General features: G+C 35.7%; 1 protein-coding gene across 12 annotated transcripts in view; it reads right to left on the bottom strand.

Moving 5' to 3' along the window:
• CCDC122 (coiled-coil domain containing 122) overlaps window positions 1–20889 on the bottom strand; it is a 96950-nt gene that overhangs the window by 19033 nt on the left and 57028 nt on the right. For 2 of the 12 annotated variants that reach the window (XM_077158315.1, XM_077158322.1), the window contains one exon: window positions 17037–17496. The exons of 7 other annotated variants lie outside the window; for them this stretch is intronic. In XM_077158315.1, coding sequence (XP_077014430.1) covers window positions 17347–17496 — 150 coding nt within the window. In that variant the 3' untranslated portion in view covers window positions 17037–17346. Of the gene's footprint in view, window positions 1–10432; window positions 10804–17036; window positions 17497–20311; window positions 20486–20889 lie in introns of those variants that run through there. 3 more of the 12 variants (XM_077158319.1, XR_013174567.1, XM_077158317.1) reach the window with 3 other exon arrangements.

Raw genomic sequence — 20889 nt, 5'->3', positions numbered from 1 at the left:
GTTCCCTTTGTCCCATTAACTAAGCATGTCAAAGTTGGCCCAGCAGCATTTAATTGCTCTTTGGAGATAAAGTGGAATCCAGTGACACAGTAGCATCATATTCTTTTAAGTATGAAATTTTGTTCTTTTAGAACTGTTATTAATATTGGTTAGATGCCCAGGTAGCAGATTTTTTTCCAACATAGACCAAAGGATTTTCTTGCTAACTATATTGCAAATTAACAGAGAAGATCAATGGAATAGGAAATTGTTAAAACACAGATAGTCCCCTGCTGTTACAATAAGGACAAGGTAAAATCTAGAAAGCAGGTGGTGAACAGAAGCAGACTTTGTGACAATTAACAATTATCAGGGACTAAGGATTCTGAACTATGGATCAGTTGTTGGAAGAGAAAAGGGAAAGGGCGAAGGCGAAGAGAGGTGGGGAAGAAATCTCGTTTTTCATCTTGTTCTATTACAGAAGACCGTTCTAAAACCCTTGAATAAGAAGGTATTCTTACAAGATTACAAGATGGTTAGAAAGTAAACCATTCCTCCAGCCTCCTGTAGGAAAACAGCAATTTACTATTCCTCCTCTACAACCATTTCAAGGAAATTTATTTCTATGGGCAAACATTTCTTGTCCTGCATTGATAGATGATTAGGGCCATGTGTTGCACAACTCCAGGGGGCATCATTCATACAGGTGACTTTTTAACAGGTATGACTCAAATCAAACCTAACTGCACAAGACATATCCATTTATTTTCTATAACTCAATTTCTGAGTTTGGGCTTCCTATCAATTCTACTTGGAGGGAAATTTAACCTCTCCCTCTATTGGAAGCCTCCATACCACCCATTCTGAGATTTTGCATACCACCAAGTGGACTCCAGAGGGGAGCCAGGTTTAGCCATGTCAAGAGCTACCTGTTGCGGTAAAAGGATAACAACAGAAAGAAGACAGGAGCCGAGATGGATGTCAAGCAGATGGATGGCTACAGTTTAGAGTTTCCTGAAAGGGAGGAGTTTTTAAATAATCTGCAAATAGAACTCAAGAGAGAGTCTACATTTGAATGACAGTCAAGGCAGAACTACAAAAGCTAAGTGACTTTTGCTCTTTCTTTAGCTTTCCTCTTCCCCAGGGGAGGGGGTGGTGGTGTTAAGAGCTGGAGTTAGAAGAAGACAGAACCAGAAATAGCCTGCACTTTCCACTCCTTGTACCTAAACAAAGCCAAAAGGCAGACCTCAACTGAATGAAGGGGAGAGGTTTTCGACTGAAAACTGAATGAAGGCAGATCTCATCTGAATGAAGGAGAGAAGTTTTTGACTGAGGTAATGGTTGAAAATGACCCGCAATAGAATGGGATCTCTCTGAGATGTTGCCCAGTGATTGGGGAGGATATACGCATCAGAACATGGTTAGGACAGAGGTTTTCTGATTGTAACCTAGTGAACTCACAGCTCTTGTGCCTGCCCACATGCTATGTTTCTTCAAGTCTGGCTGCCCTCTGATGCTGTCTTCCTTCCTTCTTCACTAATCATAGCCATTTCCTGAAGCCATTCTGCATTGGCTTTTGCTGCCTCCCTTATTACTTCCTGGAAACTGTGTCTGAATCCTTCCTGCTTCAGGACCACCTTTCAACTGCAGAAAGCCCCTCTGTCTCCTGCTTCTTTCAGATTCCATTTGCTCCTGCAAACATTTTCTCCTTTATGACTCCTTTACAAACACTGTAGGTTCTCCAATGGGCTTAGTTTTTGTTTTCTTTTTTTTTTTTATCTAAAACCTGGAAAGGGATCTTACTTTCCACCCAAGGTTGCTTAAATGCGCAAAAGGGGGAAAAATTAAGTGAGTTAAAAAACATAAATTCTATTTAAAAAATTGACCAGCTCTATTATGATTTCTGATGGATCTCAGTAATTTTTTATCTGATTAGCCATCTGATATGCTTAATCCAATTATTCAGTGGTTGTATTTTGCTACTGGATGCAGAAGACAAAGATATTCCGGTTAATCATGGTGTATTTTATACCTCTAAGGGCTTGCTTCTTACCTGTGCTTTGCATGGGCCATGTAAGAGAGGCATCAGACCAAGCCCAGTGGTTGAGAGCACTGTGGGGCAACATGCTGGCTAAGCAGTACTAGCTGTATGACTGTGTGTGGGTTTCTTATTCTTTCTGTGTCTCAATTGATACCTAAGTGAAATAAGATTGATGATGATAATGCTACCTACTGCTTATGAAGTATGCCAGTTTGAAAGGATTTATGTACCCTACAAAAGCCATGTTTTAATTCTAATCAATCTTGTGGGAGCCACGGTTTCCTCTAACTATAGTTTGGAAATTTGATTAGATTATCTTCACGGAGTATTAAATTTGATTAGTTGGAGGCGTGTCTCCACCCATTCTACATGGGTCTTGATTAGTTTACTGGGATCCTATAAAAGAGGAGACATTTTTAGAGAGAATGCCTTTTGAAAATGACAAGAAAGCCACAGTAGAGCCGAGCAGAGCCATGAGAGAAGTACAGAGTCCACCAGCCAGCGAACTTGGAGATTCTGAGAGATCAGAGGATGACAAAAGGATGAGAGCCACGAAGCAGAGTCGACCAGCCAGTGACCTTTGGAGATGAAGGAAAATGCCCCTAGGGGAGTTTCATGAAGCAAGAGGCCTGGAGAGGAAGCTAGCAGACAAGGCTGTGTTTGCCATGTACCTTTCCAGATGAGAGAGAAACCCTGACCATGTTCGCCATGTGCCTTTTACTTGAGAGAGAACCCCTGAACTTCACTGGCCTCCTTGAATCAAGGTATCTTTCCCTGGATGCCTTAGATTGGACATTTTTATAAACTTGCTTTAATTGGGACATCTTCATGGCCTTAGAACTGTAAATTTGCAACTTATTAAACTCCCCTCTTTTAAAAGCCATCCCATTTCTGGTATATTGCATTATGGCAGCTAGCAAACTAAAACAGGAAGGTTATGAGGATAGAGCCAATGCAATAGAGTTAATGTTTATAAGATGCTTACAAGAGTGTAGGAGGCATAATACATGCAAAAGAAATATGTGCTGATGATAATCTGTTCTCTTACATTCTAGAATCTCCATGGGGCAATAAATTTGCTATATTTATAGTATTCCTTAGCTAAACAAAGTCCTCCTTGAGCTCCCCTCCCCCCGAGACTACATCATGTTTCTCTCTACGGCTTCCCTAGTTTTCTTTGGAGAATGTACCATATTCACAACTAAGTAATTAACATACTAGTTACTTCTTTAACATTTGCCTTCCCTGATCAACTGTAAGCTCCAGGATACAGGAACCATGTCCGTCTTTTCACCCTGGATCCCAGTAGCTTGCAGAGAGTGGCTGATCCACAGAATTGAATACAGATCATAAACTTCGTATCAGTGCTAAGTTTCTTGAACTTGATAACTGTACTTAAGGTGGTTGCATAAGTGAATATCCTTGTTCTTAGGAAATGCACATGGAAGCATTGTGTTCAAGGAACATGATGGAAATGACCTACTCTCAAATGTCCATGGTATCTTTGTTAAACAAATGACTTCTTCCCATACCTGTTGAAGTGGCAGGTATGAAAGGAAGTGTGGATCAGAGAAAGGCTGGGGTATGTGGCTGGGACCAGAATCCCCATCGAACTTTGCTTAAAAAGTTTGGGGATTTGGGAAGGGCCAGCAACCCCTGAGAACTAAATTGACTCCCAAGATCTCTCACAACTCGCTTGACTACCTGGCACTTTTTGATCCAGGGTCAGCGTGGTAGCATACCTGATCTGCAGTAGGTTTGGGGATACAGGATATGAACTGTCACAGGTACTTGCGGCGGGAGGGTTCTTCAAGCATTTGTCCAAATAAAAATTACCAGTCTATCTTTTTACTTTCAAGAGGCATGATAAAATGGCATCAACCCATTAGCTGTTTTTAGAGCTATAAACAGTAAAAATATCTATTCCCATTGTGGGGTTTTAAGAGAGAAATCAAAAACGTTAAATTATTAACTCTTCATATTTATTTAATATATTTTAACAATTAAAAAAGGAAAAGGCAGAGGTTCCTTAAAGACCTTTTGGCTTGCTCCAAAGTGTGTAGTTTCTAGATTAACAACTAGGTCTGCTTAGAGTTGCTTGGGAGAGCTACTGAATGATTACAGAGACTACTGATACTTGCAGATTTCAGGTTCCAAAAGCCACTATGATTGGACTATAATAAATGGTAATATTTTTCAAACTTTATAGTTTGTGGTTAGAGGAGCATATCATAGTTATAAATGCACATTCAAACCAATCTAGAGGAGCTGGAGGTAGCAGATAAACCAGGTGTGTAGACTCTCAGAGATTTGTTTCCCTTCTCTCCCTCCTTCATGCAGCTTCTGAGTCTCAGCATATTTCTTCTTCAAACATTCTCTTTTTCGCCTTCCCCATAGTAGTCAGACCTGAGTTCTGAGTAGTAACACTGTTCTGATTGCAGACTTCTGGACCCAACCAATGTGGTTTGAAATATCCAATCCTTTTGTTTCTACCCAAATCTCCCAAAATAGCCTATGTTGTTCATCTCTCTGAAAATCTGTTAAATCTACTGATACTTCATTATACTTACCCTTTCCATGTTGCTAACCTGTTTTATCTGTTTAGGTCTTACTTGCACAAGTGGATGTAAGATAAAGAGAAAGGACCACATATTGTACATTATATTAAATCACAGAGGTATGCAGACAATAGATGTATAATTGTTCAATAAATGATCCAGGGACTCACCTATTGGAATACTTAATCAAACTTACATATTTGTGTGGTGCCCCATGAAATGCTTGGCACTTCTTAGGTTGTAACCTCAGATGTTGAATTTAGATTTAAAATAAACCAACAAACCAAATGGATCACTTCGCAGGGTTGTTCTGAGTTCAGCCTTAGCTTTTAGAACTTCCATTTTTACAGCTATACTACCATAGCTAGAGAATAGCTTTTCAAAGTGTGGGCCCTGAGGTAAAATCCTTAATTTATAAATCAATATTAAAAGGGCCTATTGAATTTATTTAACTCAATTTCCATCCCGTTGTCTGCTGTGCTTCCTGATCCTGGACAACAGAGCCCGCAAGACAGACATTGCAAAGCTGAGCCCAGTGGAGCTCACCATGGATTTCTTCTAATCAGAATCACTTAGAGCATTAATGCCATTCCCTTTTTGTTCATAACTTACAGCTTTTCCCATGATTTCATTCTCCTCAAATGCTAACTCTACATTCTATCCTCAACTGTTGCACTGATCTTCTATCTCAACAAGAATTCCTTTGATTTTCTTCGTTCTCACTTAAAATTTTCTTTTTCCTTTAATCTTTCTCTTTTTTCATCCTGTGTCTCAGGAATGTCCTATCTTTCCAAGGTAACTCATTCCCTCTCTGCCCTGACGCCTGTGCAGTCCTGCCTTTCCATGAGCTGTATAATCCTGGTTAAATTTCTCTGGTCCTAGAAACTCCTTTTTTTGACATTTTGCTCTCCATAAATTGCTGTTGTATTTCTAGACTTTCACTTACTATTTTATTCCTCAAAAGGTGTTGTCTAATGTGTTAGCATTGTCCTGTTTTTTGTTTGATCATAGCTTCCCTCTAGTCCTCAAACCCAAGGCCACAGACTCAAGACTAAAGGGTAAGCTTACACTTAAGCTCTAGGACAAACCTAATTACAGGGAAGCAGCTATCACCTCCTGATAATCACAGAATTAAGCCTCTATGCCAAGTGCTCCAACCTAGAACCACATTCTGGTTGTAACACTGCAACTGGGACTTACTGATGCCAATCCCCTAGGGGTCTGCTCCAGCTTTGGCCTATTGCTGACTGCCTGAAGATGTGTTCAACCAATTACATACAGTCCTTACTTCCCTCCTCATGATGGGACAAATAGTGGTCAAAATGTCAACTTCATTATTCATAAAGCTGATTGGACAACATGTCTTTAGATGCTTGGCCACTTAGCCTTGTTGAATGGAACTTTCCCCAACAGTGGTGGTCCAGATGCATGCTCTCTGTACTTGGCATGCTGACCAGCTAATGCAAAGAGAGGCAAGGGCTCACCCTTCTCACAAATTCACAAAAGATAAGTCACTTATCTAATGGGAGAAGAGAAAAACTGGAGATAAGATAATATTCCTCCCATTATTTTTCATTCCTGGAGAGTAGATATGACATTCTTTTCCCAGTAAGTAAACATGAGGCATGGGGATTAAATGTTCTGTTCTCTCCATCCTCTACCTTTCTGCTGGGACTTCTAATTCCTGCTCTGCCCCAGAAAGCCTGTCTCATCTTGGTCATCTCTATTCAATAGCCTGTGCCAGTCCTGACTCCGCCAGTGAACTTCCTTAACCCTATACACAGTGGTTCCTGCCTCAGAGATCAGTAGTTAGGATCTTAACTACCTAATTTCAGCCCTCATCTCTCTGACTTCTCAAGTTCTAAAACTCTGATTGTGAAAAAAAAAGTAAAAAATTACAGAGATGTGCTTTGACACAAAGTTTCTTGTGTAAATACCATTGTTTCTGGTGAGAAAAGAGTACCCTTACTACCCAATTTGCTCCACTACGGACTTTTCTAAAAACCAGCATTCACGTAAAAATGACTTTCTCTTGATATAGTGGAGGGACAGGACCTTTGGAATGAGATCATATCAGAGCCTGGATTAAAATTTCAGTTCTGATACCTAACAGTTGAATGACTTTATTTAATTTCTCAGCACTTGAGTAATTTCATTTATAAAACTGAGGGCTTTTAAGAAATAATTAATATAAATTTTATTAACTGTGACTAACATATCTGGAATACTTAATGAAGGGTTTTACATGCATTGTCTTTAGTAGACCTACAACAATTTCATGAAGAGGACCCTACTGTTACTCTCATTTTATAGATAAAAACTGAGACTTAATGCAAGAAACTTACCAAAAGTTCCACAACCATTGAGTGGTAGAGTTTGGAATCAAGCCTAGTAAACCTGTACTAGAACGCAAGTTTATATAAATCCAATTTCAAGCTTGGACAACTGTGCTTGTCTTCCCCTATATTTAATGCATGCAAAGATCTCCTACATGCTTTGTACAGGGTATTAAGTCATTAGACAAGAACTAGCATCATCATCATCACTATTAAACAAAAATTTATATTCTAACTAGGCCAACAGCTCTTTTCCATTTTTTTCCAAGTTGGTTTATTTTCATGGATTTGCCTAAAGGGTCCAATCTGTGCTTTCCCTGAACAATTTAGAATGCAACTGAACAGAATAATTGCCAGATAAATTTACATGCTGTTATCCAAGTACTATTCACTCCAGTCCACAATATTAAATGGCATTTCATTTTAAATGTAGATTCAAAGAATGTGTACAATTTCAGGGACTTTGGTATTCTTAAACTTATTTTCCTAAATCATAATGTATTAGCAATTACAAAACTCAGTATCATAAAATACACATTTTCCCTTTGGTATACAGGATATTAAACCATGTTTCTATGGTGATTTATTTATAGGCTATCCATGGCTTTCCCATTTTGCTATGTATACGTTATTTTTAAAATTTCCCTAGCTAAAGCAGCCATAAAGTACTAAACTGTATCTGAAAATTAAAGCATCTGGGAAACATCCTAATGAAAGCTCAAAACTCCCTTTGCACAAGAAAATTAGTACTCTCTAAAGCCTAATAAGCAGGTTAAAGATACTGCTGATGCCAAAACTCTGAAAAGTACTCAAAACCCCTGTGCCATCAGCTAATGGAACACTGTAATTCTAGGAGAAAAAAGTAAAGAATATTTGAAAGCAATTAAAGGAGAGGCTATTTTCTGTGGTGCAAAGAATACTATACTAGACATGGAGAGCTGGTTTTCTGGAAAGGATTTTGCTGCAGGTATAATTAAGAGAGATATAAAGTATGTCATTGGGAAAAATTGTATTAGAACTATAGTTAAACTCCAAAATCATGAATAACCACATAAAAATAATAAAAACATTTAATTGCCCCAAATTACTCTAAATATGCATTACATTTATGATTAATGTACAATATTCTATTCAGATAGATGTTACAATTTTCATTTTAATAAGGATTTTTGCTTCTGCTCCCATACAGTACCAATTGTTTAGCTGTTATTTTCATCAAGCTTACAACAGCTTTCATTTTCAAAGGATGGAACATTTTATATTGTTTTTCAGTGTATAAAACTCTTTAAAATCATACTTCAATCAAAGTGTTTATAATGGAAGAACATAAAAGCATATTTCTTGTGTCTCGTTAAGCAGGTTTACTTTCATTAGAGCTGCCTAAAAGAACAATTTCATTTTCTAGAGAAGCAATTTTTTAAGTTTGGTTTTTATCAATGTCTACACATTCTGGTTAAAAATCATAGAAGTAGATATTGGATGTAGTCATGGAGTAAGTAATTTTCATGTTCTTTTATAAATGATAAATGGATTATCTGTTATTTGCTATCATCCTTTGTCAATCATATAATTCTAAGCCAGACTGTCATAATGAAGCTCAATATTTAAAAAGCTTAAAATTATTCTAACCCATTCCAAAGAACCCAAGTCCTCTAAGTTGTAAGCCAGTATGCACTTTGATTCAGAAATCATGATACAGGCTTCTTAGTACCTCTTAACTATGGCATTGCGGAGAAATTGAGGCCTGTTAAATGTAGTTAAGCTCTATAGTAGCAGTGACTATAAAACTTTGTCCTGTAGACTGAGTTGACATGGACTTCTGGATGTAAGAGAGAGAACTTTCAGACAGAGGGAATAATGTGAGAAAATTCATGCTTACAGAAGAGCGAGGATTTGGGTCTAGCAGGAGTAAAGGGTTTATTTGTTAGACAGAATGGGAAAACATGAGGTAGACAAGCAGGCTGCAAACAGATTTTGAGGTACTTTTTTAGTAATGAAACTAGTTATGCACTCCCGGAAAGTAGTTGTTTAGGAGATGAGTTCTTTGGTTAGTGTTTACTTAAAAAAGATAACTCAAGCAATAATATGAACCATAAAATTAGGATTAGGAGAGACTGAAGATAAGAGTGTCAGGAGATATTGATAGCAAGCATGATGATTGACTGATTGGATGATCTTATTAATTCATTCCATATACATCAGAGCCTCAATTATGTGCCAGATATGTGCTCGCTGGTAGAGATACAAAGGGAAACAAAAAGGAACTTTCAATCTGATGAAGGGAGATAATCACGAAAACTTATAAATGCTTCAGGCCTCCTTCAAATACCCCCTTATCTTCTAAATCTTTTCTATCTTACTCTCTAGTTGGAATTATTCCTTCTTATTTTGATTCTAAGGGGCTTGGTTTATGCTTCTATAACAGAATGTTTTACATTGTATTTGAGCCTATTATATGTGTCTCTCTTGTCAACTAAATTGATCTCCTGATGTAATGGATCATATATTTATATTTGCAGTTATACAACCCATGGAAGGTATAACATGAAAATTGCTTAAAATCTTTGCCATTAGTTCACAGTTTTAGGCTCTAACTCATACTGTTCATCTTCTGTTTTTAGGTTATATAAGAAAATAAAAGTTGATATTCAAGTTTTGCTCCTATTGCTGGGTATACTTCCATAAGCGTATTTTAAATTTTTCATACATCAGCTAGAGATTTTGAGGACTGGCAACATGAATGCTTACAAGTTCTTTAGGTCAAGAACAAAAAAATTATATTCAGCATTGGATGAAATCCTTTTCACAGCATCAATAACTGGTTTTGATGAATTATTATTTTCATATTCTAAATGCTGATATAATAACATGCTATATATGTTATATATATAACATGGATAAATTGTTATTAAAGTTACTGTAAGCATTTTGAAACCATGATGACAGATGCTATGACTTTGACATTTTACCATGTTCTGTTTTATAGATCCACATGCCTTTGTAGGTTTCTGAATGTTAATTGTTCTTATTCCATATCAGACTGTTATTTTAGTGTTCTTGAGCTGTATGTGGGATAAGGAGAATTGCTAATTTTAAAAAATGGAAAAGAGGAAAAAGAATGGTTTGAGAGAATCAGGCCATAAACCTGTGGATGTGCACACATTTACTGCTGTCTCTGTCCTTGTTTTTATCATCTAATAGGAATGAGAGTAACCTAAATGTTTTCTTCAAATGTCACCTCTTTCTCTGGTTTCAAATAAATCTGTCTAAAATCACATGACCTCAATGCAGTTGAAAAGATGTCCTAAATTTCTAAATTGGGCTTTCAGAATCAAGATTCATTTATAAAATTTATTGGATATAGCAACATGGTAGCTCCTAAGGACATTAAAACTAAAAGATTAATAGTACAAAATAGTGAGTTTTTGAAAGCTAATTAGTGTATTTTATTGTTATACTAAATACGTGGAATAAAGTTTATGCCATTTCGCTTGCTTTTCTATTTAAATCAAGTCAATCATATCAAAATTACACCAAATGAGACAGTGATTAGATTTCAAAGATGCTAAGGTTATTATTTATTTATTTATTTATTGCTGCTGGAAATGGAATTGATCTAGGTTAAAGAATGAGAAGAAAGTAATTATCATCTCTGGAAGATAGAGATTTCAAGATGTGATTTTTTTTTGCAAGGTAACTGAGTTTGGGATTTCCAGAAGCTGACTCTGAGATGAGGATTCCTGAACAAGTGACTTCTTATTGAGGTCCTGCTCAATAAGAAGTTGGTAAGGGAAGCGTGAATGAGAAGCAGAAGAAGCCAAGCAAGTCTGCAATATCAGCCAAAGTTCTTCTGAAGGTAGCAAATCTCCCCGAGAGTCTTAGGTAAGAGCTATTGGCAGTAAACATATACTTCAGTTAGGAGAGAGGTACCCCAAAGAAACTTAAAAAATTTTTAAAATGTGAGAGGATCTCGGTGAAGCATTGGCTGTCTCCACTATTCAATTTCTGAGTAAGTCTTTGTGAAGCGTTGCAAAGTAAAGAAAAGATGGAGTCTCTTGCATAAGCCACTTATAAATGAAGAGGTTGTTTTCACTATTTGGGTTCTAATCTTAGGCCTGTGGATTAAACTTTGGAGCTGCAACAAAAATGAAAATTGGAGCCTGTAAATGAGGCAACTGATGGCTGTGCAAGCACTGAAAAAAGGTCTGAATGAGGAAATTGGGAATTTTTGTTGGAAAGAGAAGAAAGAAAATTTGAGATTACACTAATTATTAGCAAACTGTGCATGGGTAAATTCATTGGAAGACTGAGGCTGAAAGGCATAAAAGATGAATAATCCAAATTTGCACAATTAAAGACTGTTGGTTAGTGAATGGTTGAAAAGAGATTGGACCTTTTTAAGTAGTGAGTGTTTTACCCAAATCTGAACGACAAATTAAAGTAATACCAATGCTATTAAGCTGCCAAGCAAAGTCAATATTACATGAAAACATAAAGGTTTCTTCAGAGTGGTCTCAAGGAATTACAGACACTTGAGAGTGGCTGTACAGAATCTCTGTGGAAAAGGTGTATGAAAATAAATGTGACATTTTCAGACTAGTAAATGTGCTCACATCTGGCTGGATCACTGTGCAAGGGCTAAGTGATTGGGTTTTGTTGTTGTATATTTGGTTTTTTGCACATCGTGTACACAAAGATGCACCATGGATTCAGGGACAAATAATTTGGAAAGCACTTTGAGTAAGCTTCTCCAATACAAGCACAGGGATTACATAAATCTATTCTATGCAAAATAATGTCAGAAAGAGCAATAAACAATAGCAGATGAGGTGGATGATGTGTCGACTTAAATATTTTGAACAAAAAACACTCGAAACTTTATCTTAGAGTGGCAATGTATTATTATCATTGCCTCTAAATTATCCTATGCTGGCACCTCAGCAATACTGGCAAATATTTAAGTTTTCTTAATTCCAACTTTGACATGAATTTTTTGCCAGAAAGCTTTATGGATAAGATACCTTTTAAAACTATTTATCATAAGAACTCTGGTTTTGCTCTTGGAATACATTATGTCATCAATAAAGAAGTTGAGGTCTCAGGTTTGTCATCACTAGATTATGTGAACATAAACTCTGTCTTTACCAAACCGTATGCTATTTTTACTTTTCTAAAGATCTAGATCTCATAGACATCATTTAAATGGAACAGAAGAGAAAAAGCAATTTGGAGCATCCACCCTTAACCTGAATAAATCTATTCTGCTTATTAGGATCTGTTTCAATTTATTTTTCCTGTTTCTGGTCACAGTTCAGCAACATTCCATAGAAAGTCCTATACAGTAACTAATGTGATATAGAAAACCCATTCCTTATACTGCCAAGGGGGGGAAAAAAACATTAGAAACACATTATAAATGCAAATAAACAATTACAGCATAGGTTACTTTTGACAGGCATATAACTTTTAACTTCAAAACCATTAGCTTTAGTAATCATTGGCTTAGCTAATGAGAAATAAAATATGTTATTTAAAATATAAGCACCTAAAATATGAGCAACTAGTAAATCAAGTACAAATTTTAGTTACAAAATCACAACTTTTTCTGCATTTACAGACTCTCCCCTCCTGAAATAGTCCCAAATCTTTGTAGCCCTTAATTATATATCATTATATATAATATATAATGACATATAATATAACCCTTAATTATTTTCATGGATGAATCCATGAATTCCATATCCAGTGTAAAATGATATAGGAAATTAGAACTTTAATTGTTGCAATCTCATCTACGGATTTTAAGTTTCCAAAGCCATTTTTTTTCAACATATACTTCAACAAGTAGTTATAGAAAAGATTTCAGAGTTGTTATAGGTTACCATACCACTATTTCAGATTTTTCCTTCTAGCTGCTCCAAAACATTGGAGGCTAAAAGAAATATTTTGTATGTATGAAAAATAACATATATACAGAAACACAATACATTTCAAAACACATCACAACAATTATAGAAAAGATTTCAGAATTTGGCATGGGTTAAATTCCACAATTTTGGGTTTTTACTTCTAGCTGCTCTAAGATTCTGGAGACTAAAAAAAATACCAATATAATTATTCAGCAATTATACTCATTTGTTAAACCCTACCTTCTCTGTGTAATTCCATCACCACCTTTGATCTTTCTCCCACCCTTTAGGAGTATTAGGGCTATGCCCATTCTAACTTTTTCATGTTGGACGGGGCTGTGGATAATATGGGATAGAGGGATGGAACTAGATGATGTTCTGGAGAAGCTGGTCCCTCTGCATTTGGGGACTTACCTGGTCCAGGGACCCATCTGGAGGTTGTAGGTTTCTGGAAAGTTATCCTAGTACATGAAATCTTTGTAGAATCTTACATATTGTCCTAGGTGTTCTTTAGTATTGGCTGGAATAGTTTTGGTTGGTGTTTGGCAAGTTATGATAGGGAGTGATGTCTAACTGAAGTCCAAAGCCATTTTTATAACAGGACTTCATCTTCCATTGACTCATGTAGTGACTGACCCTCACATAGGGTAAAACCTATGGGTTTGAGTACTGTTTTCTTTTTTTACCATGAAACTGAATCTTTTTGTTAAATTTTATAATCTATTAAAATGGTAGATTAAATATAGAAATAAATTGTTACTTATTTATAGTAAAAGTGAGGTTTACCCTTGGAATTATTTTCTGGCAGTGCCATGTAGCTAAAAGAAAACGGACTTTGAGTTTCATCTATGTTCCTGACTAGCTGTGAAATAAGATCTGAGGCAGTTTTTCACACCAAGCCTCAGATTCCCCATGTGTAAATGAGGGATAATAAAATATAGCATTATTTGGATAATTAAATGAAATGATACAAACAAACTGCCAATAGGACACAATATAATTGCTCAGTACGTGTTATTAGTGCTGTTATTTTATATCTCTAGTGTTTTGGAAAATAGGCATTATTACTGAATTGACCGGAAGCAACATGGCCAGCAGGTGCATGTAGACCCCTCATATTGGCCATAACAGTGACAAAATGGCCAACATGATTGGGTTGAATGTGTACAATATGGTGATTTCCATGGTTATTAAAACATGGCTTAAAAATGGGTACCAATTTCTTTACATTGTTTAACTTTAACTTGTCCAAAGACTGCAGATATAATAGATAATGTTTGTGGATATTAACTAGGGTTTTTTCTTCTGTTTCTTTGTACTAATTGACTTTTCCTGATCATTTAGGTAATGACACAGGATCATTAGGTAATAGCACAAGACAGTGCTGGGAATTAGGACATCATTCATCAGCTTTGAGTTTCAGAGAAGATTTTAAGCCCAATAGAAACAATAGTCTTGAATTCATAGCATTGAAGAAATTTGGCTTTTTGAGAGACAAAAATTTGGCTAATCCTCAAAGGACTGAGAGCCTTGGGAAACTCAATTTATAGCAGAATTCAAAGAGTGAAGAAAGTGGACAGAACAATGATTTCTTGGCCCAAAGAGATAAAATTTGGCCAGTAGTCAGAAAGAGAGAATTAGAATTGCATCAGAAGAGGTCTTGTGATTGGACAAGGAAGAAGTAGACTGCACTGACTAGAGATAACAACTGCAGATGCAGCAGGGACAGAAGATGATGCTCAAGACCAGGAAGAATGGATTGCATCTCTGCAGAAGCCAGGCAGGTCAGAGGATGGTAGTTGGCCTCTCTTCTGAAGACAAAATGATGTAAGGCTCCCAGGAAAGTAGATCACTCCCAAGAAGAAAAAAGGGTGAATGAGGACAGAATACTGAATGGAGTGGTACATCCAAAGGAGAATGAATTATAAACTAGCAGCATGTGTGAGAAGATCTCAGAATAAACTGGGTTCAGTTTTAAAGAAATAAAAACAAAATTCTTTCATTTTCTAACTTTTGATTTTGTGAAAATAATTTAGTTCTTCTTGGTTAGTCTGAAAACTTCCATCATTTTGAAATGGTTTTCAAGAAAGAGAAAAGGGAAAAAAGTCATCTCTTTCAAATAGCTATTTCAATTGTCATGAAATTTAAAATAGTACATGTATTATTATCATAGATATTTTAGAACTATGTTGAAAACTACATTCTCAAATGGGGCACATTACCTTAGGTAGATTCAACCTATTTTCTTGATATCTTAATTTAAAAGCAAACTTTCAAAAATGTAAATTAAGCTCTTGGTTATTGTGTAACAATATTTTGAAAGCCACAGTCATCATTTCTTTATGAACTTTTAAAAAGTATTTAGAAAAGGGTGGGCCACAGTGGCTCAGCAGGCAGAGTTTTCATCTGCCATGCTAGAAACCTGGGTTCGATTCCTGGTGCCTGCCCATGCAAAAAAAAAAAAAAAAAAGTATTTAGAAGATTAGGATTTTTCCTTTATAATCTATAAATAAAATTATGAGATATAACAGCAAGAAGAACCTTCTTCACATGCAAATTACATGAAAATATTTTTGTACCATCAGCTTTTGGTTCAGTCTTGTCTTCAGCTGAGCATATTGGTACTCACCATACTCTGTAGTTTTAACATTTTTATTCCCTGTTATATTTCTAAGTCATTGGCCAAAGCTTGCTGTGTTACAATAAAAGCCATTTGAAATGTTAGCCATACTAAGCTGTACAAAGTCATACTAATACAATTAATGCTAGACATAATAAGAATATTAATATCAGGTTTTAGATCATTTATCCTCAAAGAGTTTTGGCCAGACAGACAGATGGAGGGAAAACAGTCTTTCAGAAAATTTTGGATGTTGTTGCTTTCAAATCATTAAATCTTAAAAGCAAATATTTTAAATCTGTATCTTCAAATGAAAAAACAAAATGTGATATATACATACAATGGAGTATTATTTAGCCATAAAAAGGAATGAAGATCTGATACATGCAAGAACATAGATGAATCTTGAACACGTTAAGTAAACTAAGCCTGACACAAAAGGACAAATATATGATCTTACCTATCTGAAATAATGAGAATATGCAAATTTGTAGAATCAGAAATTAGAATATAGGTTACCAGGGGTGGGGGTGGGGAATGCGGTGTTAATGTTTAATTGGTTCTGAGTTTCTGTTTGGAGTGATGGAAAATTTTTGATCATAGACAGTGGTGGTGATAGCATGGCATTGTGAATGTAATTAATACCATTGAATTTTATACTTTCGCTGAAAGTGGTTAAAATGGGAAATTTAAGTTATGTTAATCTGTTACCAGAATAAAAATTTTAAAAAAATAACACAAAGAGTGAACCCTAATGTAAACTATGAACTATAGTTAATACAATAATATTGTTTCATCACTTGTAACAAAGGCACCATACTAATACAATGCATTAATAAGGGAAACTGTGTGCGTGTGTGTATGGATGTGTGTTTCTGGTGATTGTGGGGTATATGGGAACTCTGTGTGCTTTCTGCACAATTTTTCAGTAAACCTACAACTGTTCTAAATAAAGAAAAACTTAACTGTATCTTCAAGAATTAATTTTTGTTCCTACTCCTAAGTATTTGATTCAATGGAACTATGAGAGGGAGCATTTTTTATGTTAAAAGGGACACGTTAATTTTTTTTTCCCCTGGCACACAGCATTTTCCTTTTTTAAAAAACTTATTGATAACAATCTTCTTTTAAGAGCTTGTATGTTTGCCTTATGTGACAGGTTTTTTGGGGGGTGGGGTGGAGAGTGCATGGTCTGGGAATCGAACCCAGGTCTCCTGCATGGAAGGCAAGCATTCCACCACTGAACCACTTGTGCATCCATGACAGTTTTTTCTAATTTGGTCACAGAATAGAAAAAAATAATTTTTAGAAATAAAAGTGAACAAAAGAATGTATGCATTGCAGCAATGTAAAAATACATTATCAAATAATCAAGAAAATTTTATTGATACCTTCTGATTAAAAGAGAAGTGAGTTAAATATCTGAAGCACGGAACAAAGAACAGCATTTTTGTAAATTTCAATATTCAGGGGCTCAAGTGATGGTGGTTCTAAAAAAATAAGTTCAAATAAAAAGTTTGAAATAGATGAAATTTTTAATATATTGACAATTTAAATCACAGAAAAATCAATTTATCCTTTTCTTCTTCCATATGGTGGTGAATGTGACAAAGTTATAAATAGGCACTCCTGAGTACAATATATTGTGCATACTCAAAACATGCATGTCGCCTTTCACTATTCTCCAGTAAGCATTCTGATTGTCTATCTACTGCTATTAGTAGTAGGGTTCAGAAGAACTTTGATAAACAGATTCTGATTTTGAAAAAGAGCAAATATATCCAACATTCAGACAGGATTCTGATAGTGGACCCTGGTTGCTAAGAATCCAAAGGAATTTCTCAACATTCTGTCCCATAATTGAGTTGGCAGAGTCTGTGCTCCCCTTTGCCCTGTGACAATGTTATTCTTTCATTTCAATGCATTTTCTTAGTTCAGCTGCAGTTTTTTCAAGTCGTTCAATGTTCCATTGCCACTGTCTTCTATTTGACTGAAGCTTGCTCACCTGACAACGCAAACGCTTAAGAATTGCATCATATCTCTTATGTTGTACCTATTAAAAGAGTATACATCAACATGGCTTGTGAGGGATAAATAATAAACGACCATGAAGGATATTCTGACTACTCTAAAGAAGAAAGCACTTAATTAGAAATCATTCACTGCAAATAATGATGATAATAAATATAAACAGTAATTATATGAAAACTAATTTACTCAATACTTACTACATGTTAGATACTATACTGGGAACTTCTTACATATAATTAAATTCTCATAACATCTTATAATGTGGATATTACTATCTCCATTTTGTGTGAAGAAATTGAAAATCAAAGAGTGATGGTGTCTGGAATTCGAACCCAAGTGAAGCCCTGATGGATTGTTTACTACTTATCCAAGTAGTTATAAAATATTAGAAATGGTTTCATTTCTCTATCCAGTACTTTATTGAAACACAGATCCATAGGTGCAAAAGATCTGAGGATATCATATAGTTCATTTCCCTGCCAAAAAGTAGAGCAGTATTTATGCTGAGCCAGACAATATTATACTGGAAGGCAATGAAGCACAGTGGAAAGAGCAAAGGTTTTGGTGTCAGACCACAACAAAGTAAAAAAGTCAGAATTCCCTGACGTTAGTATTGGCGATACTAAGAATACCCACTCTTCTTTTTTAAACAGTTCTATTGAAATATAATTCACATACCATACAATTCACCCTTTAAAGTATGCAATTCAATTGTTTTTAGTATAGTCATAGAATTGTGAACCATTGCCAGTCAATTTTAGAACACTTTCCTCACTCCAAAAAGAAACATGGTACTCTTAGAAGATACTCCCCACCCCCATGCCCTTCTTCCAGCACCAGGAAACCACTAATCTAGTTCCTTTCTCTACAGATTTTTCTATTCTGGACATTTCTTATAAACAGAGTCATGTAATATGTGGCCTTTTATGACAGGCTTTTTTCATTTGGCATGTTTTCAAGCTTCAACCACATTGCTGCATGCATCAGTACTATCGCTGGCTTTCCTTTTTACTGGCACCCAGGCTATGTTGTATTATGCACTATTTTCTTGCCTTTCCCCTAATAGAGATTTTCCTTTCTTTCCCAATTCCTGTCTGTAGCTCAGATATTTTTCACTTTTATTATGGCCATGAATCCCCTGGCAGTTTGGGGAAACTATGGACTCCTTCTAAGAATAATGTTTTTTGTTTTAACTATTTTTATTGTATAACATAACACATACACAAAGCAAAAGAAAGTAAAAAGCAATGGTTTTCAAAGCATTCTTCAACAAGTAGTTACAGGACAGATCCCAGAGTCTGTCATGGGCTACCATACCATCATCTCAGATTTTTCATCCTAGCTGCTCCAGAATATTAAAGACTAGAAGGAACTTTTTTTTTTATCATCACAATCAACTTTTTTTCTTTTTGTGAAAAATAACATATATACAAAAAAAGCAATACATTTCAAAGCACAGTGCAGCAATTAGTTGTAGAACAGATTGCAGAATTTGATATGGGCTACCATGCCACAATTTTAGGTTTTAACTTCTAGCTGCTCTAAGATTCTAGAGACTTAGAGAAATATCAACATAAAGATTCAGCAATCATACTGATTTGTTAAACCCTACCTTCTCTGTATAACTCCACCATCACCTTTGGTCTTTTCCCCACTTTTTAGGGGTATTTGGTCTATGTCCATTCTAACTTTTTCATGTTGGAAGGGCTGTCAATAATATGGGGTAGGGAGATGGAACTAGCTGATGTTCTAGAGAGGCTGGCCATTCTAGGTTTCAAGACTTATCTGGTCCAGGGACCCATCTGAGGATTGTAAGCTTCCGGAAAGTTACCCAAGTGCATGAAACCTTTGTATAATCTTATATATTGCCCTAGGCGTTCTTTAGGATTGGCTGGAATGGTTTTAGTTGGGGTTTGGCAAGTAATGATAGGTAGCAATGTCTAAATGAAGCTTGCATAACAAGACTTCCAGAGTAGCCTCTCAACTCTGAACTCTCTCAGGCACTGATACTTTATTTCTTACACTTATTTTCCCCCTTTTACAGGATGGCACTGTTGATCATCTCTGGAAGTCATCTCCCACACCATCAGGGAGACTTTTACCCCTGGATGTCATGTCCCATGTAGGGGGGAGGGCAATGATTTCACTTGCAGAGTTGGGCTTAAAGAGAGTGAGGCTACAACTGAGCAACAAAAGAGGTCCTTCAGAAGTAACTCTTAGGCAGGCTAAGCTTCTCCACTACATACATAAGCTTCACAAGAGCAAGCCTCAAGATCTAGAGCTTGACCTATTGAGTTGGGTGTCCCTAATGTTTGAAACATTATCAGGGGTTTCCTCGGTGGTAAAGTTTAATAGTTCCATATGTTTTAAGAATAATGTTTCTAAATGCATAAAGCAAAACCTACAGGATTACACAGGAAACCAGTTATATTGAAATGGTCCTGTAGCAATAGCAGGGGGACTGGGATGCAAACAATCTAAGCATTCAAAAATACTGTTACGAAAACAAAGTGAAAATGTGTCGGTAAAAATGTCACATAATTTATTACAAGCTTTATATATCTTTTAAAGTTACATATTTTTGTTAATTCTGCAAATTCAGATAATCAAATTGGTGAATGAAGCCTAAAATGTTGATATACTGGCAAAACAGAAAATTAGAAATAAATTAATATAAACTGAAATATTCTCATATTAAATGATGAAACTGCTCAAAAGAACATTGAATAAAATATATCAACATTTTACTGATATATACTTATTGAATATATCCAGTAAATATATTCATAAAGAATATATTGTCACTGAATATGCTTATATTCATGTCCATAGAATATATTTGTAAGAACAGAAGAAATAGATCATGTTTTTGTTAATAAATTTGTTCACAGGCAAATTGCCAAGCTTCTATAATTATTCTTCATTAGTTAAGCTATGAATACATGACAGATTAGAGATGTACAAAGTCTCCACCAGCCACAGCAAGGTATCCCAGAAGGTATCAATATAATCTAAAGAAAGAATATATGATCACATAGGATTTTGCAAAGAATACAGCACAAATATAAGCAAGCAAAAGAGTCAAACGTTGACTGTGCCCATCCCAATTCAGTCTAGGTGACAAATGAGGCTGAAGCCAAGATGGGAACTGAAACAATGGATGACAGACATGCTCACTAATCAACACTGTGATAATTCAGTTTCCAATATAGTTTGACCACAGGGTGGAAAAGCACTAACTGATGTAACTTATTTGATTTCCTTGAGAGTTTTGTTTATTGTTGTAAATTAATAAACTGGAATTTGCGCTTTATATATCAGTTTCTTGTGAATTGTATTAGCGTCTCTCCATGTCTGTACAACTCTAGGACACTAACAAAATTAGGCTTCTAAGCCCACTAGGCTAAAAGATATT

The sequence above is a fragment of the Tamandua tetradactyla genome, chromosome 4, assembly GCF_023851605.1.
Source record: "Tamandua tetradactyla isolate mTamTet1 chromosome 4, mTamTet1.pri, whole genome shotgun sequence".
NCBI classification, from domain to species: Eukaryota; Metazoa; Chordata; class Mammalia; order Pilosa; family Myrmecophagidae; genus Tamandua; species Tamandua tetradactyla.
The sequence above is the reverse complement of the archived record's forward strand: the minus strand, read 5'-3'. Positions and strand labels throughout refer to the sequence as shown.